Raw genomic sequence first — 8,647 nt, 5'->3', positions numbered from 1 at the left:
TGTTGTGTGTGTGTGTGTGTGTGTGTCTGTGTGTCTTTGTGTGTTGTGTGTGTATGCTGTGATTTTCATCAGTCCTGATTTCATTATTTTCATTAGTTTAGTCAAGCTTACTGTAGCTTGACTAAACTGCCCAGAGCCCTTATTAGACTACAGTCACACAGGTGACTGTCTACAGGTGCTGGAGGCAGCAGAGCAACACTTACACTACACAGCTCACTTTCTGTGGCAGACAGAGTGTGTGACCTTCATCTCTCAAGGGGAAAGGAAAATATCAGGGAGCCTTACAATCTCCATGACACAGAGTTCAAAGCACAGTACAAGTGTCTCGTCTGGTGTTTTAGAGTTAACTCTCAAGCAAGTTCCTTCCTTCCTAAGTGGGGTTAAGCTGCTGTCCTCATTTTGCTGTGCTTTGCACTGAAGTTGTTCTCAGCTACAATGCAATATGTGATGCAATCCAGGGACACATTCATAAAGATGCAGGCATTTTGTCAGGTCATTCACATTTGATTGCATCTGCACTCTCAGGAGGTGCACATTTGGCAATCAGCTAAGCAACTAAGAGCCAGTTGTGTGTGTAGTGAAGGGACTGAGGTAGGAGAGTGCGGGGCTGACCATCTGCCACATTTGGGACAGAATTCGAAATTACTTTTCCCACCAGAGGTAGGCAATCATTACTGCCCTTCCTCTCGGTAGCTGAATAATGACTGTTTTGTCTGGTCTTTAATCCTTTTACAAGCTTTGCAATCAAATCTGTTAATGTTGTGTCAAGACTTGCTAATTAATACAAGTTAATATTATATATCCAATCCTAACAGGGGTAGTTAGAGGTATTCTCTGGTAGTCAGTAGTTTTAGAGTGAAAAAGTCTCTCTTGAGTTTCCTTAAATGTTTCTCTAATTCTCCTAATCCTAGAATACATCAACATTAAGTACAAACGACATCCAAAGTTTTCCAATATTTCAAGAGAGTAAGTCAATCATATATTATGTTCCAGTCATATCACTTAAGTTTTGTGTAAACTTTATATAATGTTCTTCTTGATTTATTTATTGTTTTTTTTTTCTTTTTTTAAATTTCAGTGCTGCCAGAGAAGGTGCCTTCAGATCCCGACGAACCATTTTTCATCCTCTCTCTCACTGAGATCCCGCTGTCCTCATCAGGGGAGGTGGTGAACAGTGCAACTGAGAACCCCTCTTGTCTTTCTGTAGCAGAGTCATCAATACCTCAACCAAGGTTTGTGTCTGCTTTTAATCAACTAGCTGTGTGAGCAAGCATGTAGTCTGTTTAGTTTGGTGTCTAATTCTGTGCCTTTCTTCATCCTTTAGTGGTGTTTCTGGAGAGAGTGTGGCAGCGGCAGGAGAGGGGTCTCTGTCTAATGTCCCCATGCCCATGTTCAAAGAGATAAAGAGTGTGACAGGCCTCATCAGTGTGGAAGAGACTGTGCTGGACCCATCTACACTGATTGTAAGTAAAGCTGTAAAGAAGAACTGTTGGCGGTCAGAATGTGATTTTTTTTATTTTTTTTTAATCTTTTTCACATGCTGTGTTTTTCCATCCATCAGGATCATAACATTCAGAAAACAGTGGATCCACAGGGTAGAGTGACTGCATTATTCTGTCACTTTCAAGCTACTGATTGTCATGCTGATTCATGCTGTGTAACTTTAATTTTGTGCTTTAATTGAGCAGAACATACTACAGACAATCCACCAAAGTTTCCAGATGCCGTGGACAATAATGAGCCTGAAGCAGCACTTAACAAGCAGAGACAAACAAGTATTGGAAGAAGAGGTATGCAGAGGATAAATACATACTCACCAAATGGACTTTAAAAAATGTGTGAACATTTTTTAAATGTGAACATTAAATGTTGCTGCTTTTTCACCCTGTATGAATCTTTCAACCAGCCAAACTGCAAGTTAAACCTAATGCAGCGAGGAGAAAACAAACCAGCAAGACCAAGTCAATGAAAGCAGCGGAGTCAGCGCCTACCCAAACAAACACCACCCAGGAGCCAAAAGCCAGTGATGCTGTCACGGAAGCACAAAGGGGAAGATGCAGCCGTGATGAGGAGATTGTGACAGATGGAAAAGGCACTACCAGCAGCTTAGAAGCTCAAACTTCACAGAGGCGTGTGAGGTGGGTGAAGAACGGTTTCATTTTGAAAAAAATTCACATTGGCTTCTATCAATTATTGAGAAACGTTTAATTTTTTCTAATATCTAACAGAAAACCCAAAGGCTCTCTTTCCTCGCTTTCTGTAACAAAGAAAACCAGCCCTCCACAAAATCTTCCACCTAGCAAACCAGTTTCCAAGCGATCTAAGCTTAAAACGCCACTGACTGAAGGACAACAATCTTTGCTAGAGCCTATAGCCTCCACATCACATGATGTCCCTTCCACACAAAGTTTGACACAGACACTAAAAGAAACCCGTCCAGCATCGATTACACTGCTAACACAAACAGCAGTGAACATCAGAGAGACCTGTGATCAAAGTCCCAGGAGCCCAGATCCTAGCACTTCACAGTGCACAGAGGTAAGAAAGGTACAAGTGGATTGAAGCTGTTTTTCCATTCAGTGTAATTCATACACGCTCACATGGAGATGTGCTCTGTTTTGTTCCTTCTTAGCAGGATGACTGTGTGGACAGCTGTGCTCTTGAAGAGGAGCCCACCAGTGTGTCTCAGTACTTCTTAACCAACATTTTCACAGAAGTGGATGAGGGGTAAAAGCCACCTACGTAGTTGGATTAAGAAGTGGAATTTGTTGGCTTTTCAAATTTTTATTTCTGTAAATAATAATTTATAACTGAAAAGTTATTGTTGTTTTTGCTTTTAGTTTTAATTCTTTATTCACCATACTGATGAATGCAGTTTCACATTTGCAAACATTTACTAGAGTATCAGTTTGTTGAAACAACATTTTAAACCTCCGTTAGTTTAAATATTAAAGCACTGTACAAATGGATAACAACATTTGTGACTCATAGTTTGACTGAAGTGGTGGCAGCTTTTGCTGAATTTTTCATAAAAAATACTTCAAACCTCAGATGTCTTACCTATTTTTTTTCTTCTTTTTGATACAACTGTGAATTTGTAAATACTGTACATGGTAGCAACTTCTTTTTTTTTTTTTTAATATTTTTTTGTCCGTTCTTGATTAATTTTCAGATGACTTTGACCTCAGGAAGAAAAACACAGTTCGGTAGATTAAGACCATGTACAGTTGTACATTTCAGTGTAAAGCCTTTTTTAATGTCTCTTCTGTGTACTTTAGAAATGTAACATATGTGGAAAATAGACGAAATTTCTGTTTAAAAAAAAAAAAAAGGACCCCCCATTCAAAACAGAATATCAAACTATCAAAAGAAAGTTTCTGCTGTATGGTTTTAATATGTTTATATATAGTGTTGAAATAGTGACTGTACCACACAGTTATGCACCGTTTGACTTCTTGTTTCATAAAAACACATTGTGTTTTCTACCCTAAGGGTTACATTGGCTCACTGAAAGTGAAAGATGTAATTCTGTAAGATCTGAATAAAAAGTATTACACCTAGATTTGTCTTGTCTTAATGTACATGCATGCTAGTTTGCTGTTGAAAATGGGTTTACAGCCTGCTGATGAAACAAAAAAGCAAATAATAACAAAGATGCTTAAGAATGAGTTAGGACCTAACTGTAAGCTAACATGTTGAGCATCACGTCCCTTACAACTGCTGATCCAGGCACCTTGTACTAACTAGATAATGACAAGCTGCTAAACCCAAGTAATCATAATTTGTGGCATTAAAACTGCTAATCGGGCAGCACGGTGGCACGGTGGTTAGCACTGTTGCCGCACAGCAAGAAGGTCCTGAGTTCAATTCCACCATCAGGCCGGGGTCTTTCTGTGAGGAGTTTGCATGTTCTCCCCGTGTTTGCGTGGGTTCTCTCCGGGTACTCCGGCTTCCTCCCACTGTCCAAAGACATGCACTTAGTGGGGATAGGTTAATTGGTTAATCCAAATTGCCCATAGGTGTGAATGTGCGAGTGAATGTGAGTGCGAATGGTTGTCTGTCTCTGTGTGTTGGCCCTGCGACAGACTGGCGACCTGTCCAGGGTGTACCCCGCCTCTCGCCCTATGACAGCTGGGATAGGCTCCAGCGCCCCCCGCGACCCTGAACAGGATAAGCGGACGCAAATGGATGGATGGATGGAAAACTGCTAATCATGTATTATATGTTACCCCAACATGTGCTGCTGATTAGTTCTCATTACTCAAGTACCGCTTCACCATTACTTACCAGTTCTTTGTAAATTTTAACAAGAGTGAAGCCCTGCACACTACTTCAGGATCACCTCATTGCTATGCAGTAATTCTCCCTAGTTTGCCACAAAGGTAGCCAAAAATGTGTTTAATTGACAAGCCCTGGTTTATTTTGAGTGTCGCCATTAATTTCATGATAATCTATAACAGGTTGGCAAATATGTCATGTAGTTTTGGATACTGGATGCATATTTACAATGTTCCCTTGTTTATTGTTGTTCCCCAACGGTATCATTGTTCTGAACAAAAATAGTTCTCTTATATTTTATGGTTTGCCCGTGTTTGAATTGCTCTATATTTAGGTGTTTGTGGTACTTATGCTGGAGCTGATGGCTAAAAGACTAAAACGTTTGAGACTTTAATCCCTCATGCTGCAACCTCTTGTAGGGAGGCTTAAGACTGTTTTGATCTCTCTGTTGAGCAACTGACTGCTCCGTCTGCAGGTCCACTCTTAACGCCGTTTCACTCAGCTATGAGATTATCAGTTCGCTCAGTGTACTTCCTGACTCAGCCCGGTGTGGAAGATAATTGCACTCTTTCAAAAGAGAAGTTTAAATCAGGCTAGCAGCGATCTACCTGGCAAAATTCTGTTGGATATAATGACATTTGAGGCTGCATATTTATTTTTTTAGGCTGCAAAGAGACCAGACAGCAGGAAAACAAGTGGAAACAGAAGGCATTAAGCTTGGAGGCGAGGCTGTGTGACCGGCTATGGCAGGGGGTTTAAAGGCTGGAGTTTGGAGACAGAATTGAGGCTTGGGAAATCGAGTCTTGAGCTGAGGCAACGTTGTGCCTCTGAGCGAAAAAGTTCTTTAACCTTTTCCAGCAAAACAGTCACAGCTTGAGTTTGGATTGGATACACATGACTAAATCATACAACAAAGGTCGTACACCTGCTATGGGGAAAATCACCCTTAATAATATTAATATAGCCATCAGAAGTTCCTATAGAGCCAACTCCATGACTAGCATTAACACTGTCACCTGAATTTCCAAAACATACTAAAAAATTCCAAGTGGCTTCTTTATTTTGCAAGTCTGAATTTGGTGTGGGCAATAAGTGTCACATGCCCTCTCTTTCTGTGTCTGTGCTACTGGTTACAGTCAGGGCTTTGGCCAGACGTGTCGGGAATGCATAGCATCAGTCCTGTCACAGGCAGGGAAGAGAGGAGGGGAGCAAAATAGATGCTGAGTGACACTGAGCTAGCGCTGCCTTCCCTGGAGGAATCCCGTCTGAAGTTGGCTAAAGAAACAGAAAATCCTTCACTTGTCACACAAAACCCTGGTGGGGGATACAGTGGAAAACTAGGTCCTTTTTTATTTTAATTACCCATTGAAGCTGGCTAAATCAAGAGGGTGCATTGAAAAGCTGAGGGCTGGCTTAGTAACACTGAAGGTGTCTGTTCACGATAAAAGCCCCACAGACACTTTTGGAAAGGTCAGAGCCTCACATCTGAGGCAGGTATTAGGAAATGCAGCCATATGAAGCTGGCAGGACATCACCAAAGGGACACGAAGGAAGCATGGTGGGGTGGGGGCACATGGTGAGATAAGAGTACCAACCCACAATAGGAAGGAGAAGAGCGAGGCTGCCATGTACTGAAGATTTGCCAGAAAGCTTTGCACAGGCTCAACAGGTCCAAAGCTTATATTCACTGAGCATGCTGAGTAAATGCATCAACTTTAACACCCCACTGGTGTTAACTCATCATATTAGTTGAGCTCTCTCTCTCTCCATTGTGCAGAGAAAATTGCCACACTCAGTGCTCCCACATAAAACAGTAGCAACAAGGAGCTGTTCTACAATAAAATGCTGTCGCCTGAATTTCTGACGCACGCAGCTTGTCAACGGCTTTTAATTCCACACATTTCAATGATGGCTTCACTATAACACAGGAATGAAGCAACAGGCATCAGCCTATAAAATTAAAAAAAAAAGTTTAACACATTGGGATATATAATAATAATAATAATAATAATAATAATAATAATAATAATAATAATAATAATAATAATAATAATAACAATAATAACTCCTTTAAACCTAACTACACATCTGTAATCCAATTGATTTAATCCATACAATATGTAATGCAGGTGTAACTACTACGACTGTTAGACAAACAACAGAAATATCCATGTACTACTACTACGATATGTAACAGGCTATTGTTCTTCAAGGAAATGATAAAATTCCCAAAAGCTCTGCTATGTAAGCAGGGGCCTGTCCAATATATTTTTAAAATTGGATTCTAAATTTCAACGGAAGTCAGTGAAAGGATGCAAGGATAGATATAATATGTGACCGCCAGCTAGATTTTGTTAGCAGCCTTGCTGCTGTGCTATGCACCAATTGGTGACAAGCTTTGGAGGACTGAGAGATGCACGGGAAGAGTGAATTGTAATGATCGAAGTGGGAGAAAATCAAAGTGTGTACTAAAAGATGGTTGAATGACAGTAAAGGTTTGATTTTCGCAGTATTTGAAAGATCAAGGAGACAAGACTGGGTGACCTTATCCTGTGTCAACATTGAAGCTACCAGCTGTTTGCTCATCATCTCAGATCATTCAAGTCATTTAAAGGGGAACTCTCGAAGCTTTTTGAAAGCAATTATTTAACAAAGAACACTAGTGGACTAGTTGACCAATCTTTGCTATTGTCACTAGTCGGTACCAAACACACTAGATGTTTAAACTAACCATTTTACTTTTTAATTGATGCCCAGTGCAGTTAAATTGTTGTGTTCTAAATGCTATGCATCCACCGGCCACCAGATGGCGCATCAATGTTGAGAAATACCATAAATCTGTAAATTTACACCTTTTCTGTTTGTTAACACTGTAACTGTTAGTTCTTTAAAAGGCGAAAGGATGAGCTTACGCTCTGTTAGTGATAGGGTGAGGTGTTCAATCTACCAGGAAGGGCTCGAAGTAGGGCTGTATTTATATCGTACAACGCCAGGTTAAGCAGCATGAATCATTATTGAAGAATGCAATTAATTGTTTCAAATGCCTTTATTTAGAGAGTTTTTGACATTTTCCAGTAAACAGTTCTCCAGTTTAAGTTGATAGCAGCATCTTTCTAAATTTTAGACAAGTTGGTTAGTTTATTTTTTTCCCCTTTGTTTAGTCTTTGAAGAAATTAGTCACCCAGGAATATCCCTACTAACAGCCACAATGCTTAACAGGCAAAGCATCAAGAAGCAAAAAGGTGTGTGACCATCAATGTTATACAGTCTTTTTGTTCATACCAATATCTTTAATGATGAGTTAAAGATATTCTCCCTTTAAACAGGCTCTGGTTCCAGGCTCTGTTAAATACAAAAGATTTGATTTGTGGAAATGGAGGTGGTATACACAGCAGTGCATAATGATTAACATGCACTACTATGAATAAAAACGTCGGCCACACCTTTGAGTTCAGGTGTTTTCACTTCCACTGTCACAGGCAGAATCAACCTGCCTTTACAGACGTGTGTCAAAAAATGGGTCGTTCTAAAGAGCTCACTGAATTTGATTGGGGTGCTGTGATAGCCAGAGCCCCACTGTTGCAACACATCAGTAATTTCACTTTCTGAAATTACTTCCTTCCAAGATATTCTACATTATTATTAGTGTGGTATTATTGCAAAGATTAAGAGTTTAGGAGCGACAGCAACTCAGTCAAAAAATTGGCAGACCACATAAAATTATAGAGTGAAAAGTGCAGCACTCAAAACATCCTCTGGCATCGACATCAGCACAAAAACCGTGCACCAGGAGCTTCATGGTAGAGTTTTCCACGGCTGAGAAGCTCCTTTAAGTGTAACATGTAAAGTGTAACTATATACATATGTGGCTGAGTAAGTATTTTTCAATAAACAGTGGGGTACTGCTGGCCTTAACGTAGTAACCATAAGTTTTATTCTTTAAACTTCAAAGAATATGTTTAGAAATAACATATTTCCACCATGTTGACAAAATGTTCTTCTTTTTAAGCCACTTGCTACTGGTAATTCTTCAAAATTGCTGCTCTAGAAAGAAGTCTAGAAAGAGTGAAAAATGAGTACATGAGAGGGACAGCTCAAGTCGAGCGTTTTAGAGATAACGATAGGGTGGCAAAGCTGAGATGGTTTGGACATGTGCAGAGGAGGGATAGTGGGAATCCATCCATCCATCCATTCGCTCCCGCTTATCCTTTTCAGGGTCGCGGGGGGCGCTGGAGCCTATCCCAGCTGTCATAGGACACGAGATTTATAGCATGAGAGAGACGAGAGGGAGAGAGCTGCAGCTGTGGAGCAGAAAAGAGGGAAGAGGACTGCAACTGTGGAGAAAAAGAGGAAGAGCACAGAGGAGATT

At 40.4% G+C, this 8,647-nt stretch overlaps 2 protein-coding genes across 3 annotated transcripts in view; one reads left to right on the top strand and one right to left on the bottom strand.

Moving 5' to 3' along the window:
- Positions 1–8,647, bottom strand: part of plpp4 (phospholipid phosphatase 4) — a 58,819-nt gene that overhangs the window by 27,576 nt on the left and 22,596 nt on the right. The gene's annotated exons all lie outside the window — the stretch shown is intronic.
- On the top strand, positions 703–3,294 carry LOC121814877 (endochitinase 2-like). 2 transcript variants are annotated; one of them, XM_042222850.1, is made up of 8 exons: positions 703–966; positions 1,079–1,232; positions 1,325–1,463; positions 1,562–1,595; positions 1,689–1,790; positions 1,907–2,138; positions 2,229–2,538; positions 2,636–3,294. In XM_042222850.1, coding segments are annotated over exons 1-8 (1,068 nt in total). In that variant the 5' UTR covers positions 703–965; the 3' UTR covers positions 2,732–3,294. The 2 variants fall into 2 exon arrangements, with proteins under 2 accessions (XP_042078784.1, XP_042078783.1); XM_042222849.1 differs by having other exon boundaries at positions 2,633–3,294.

The sequence above is a fragment of the Haplochromis burtoni genome, unplaced genomic scaffold (assembly GCF_018398535.1).
Source record: "Haplochromis burtoni strain Fernald_Lab_line unplaced genomic scaffold, NCSU_Asbu1 Contig_96, whole genome shotgun sequence".
Classification (NCBI taxonomy): Eukaryota; Metazoa; Chordata; class Actinopteri; order Cichliformes; family Cichlidae; genus Haplochromis; species Haplochromis burtoni.
The sequence above is the reverse complement of the archived record's forward strand: the minus strand, read 5'-3'. Positions and strand labels throughout refer to the sequence as shown.

Coding starts and splice junctions, on each gene's coding strand:
- LOC121814877 (XM_042222849.1), top strand. Junction 1,464..1,561: donor TGGACCCATCTACACTGATT/GTAAGTAAAGCT, acceptor TCCATCCATCAG/GATCATAACATTCAGAAAAC. Junction 2,139..2,228: donor ACTTCACAGAGGCGTGTGAG/GTGGGTGAAGAA, acceptor AATATCTAACAG/AAAACCCAAAGGCTCTCTTT.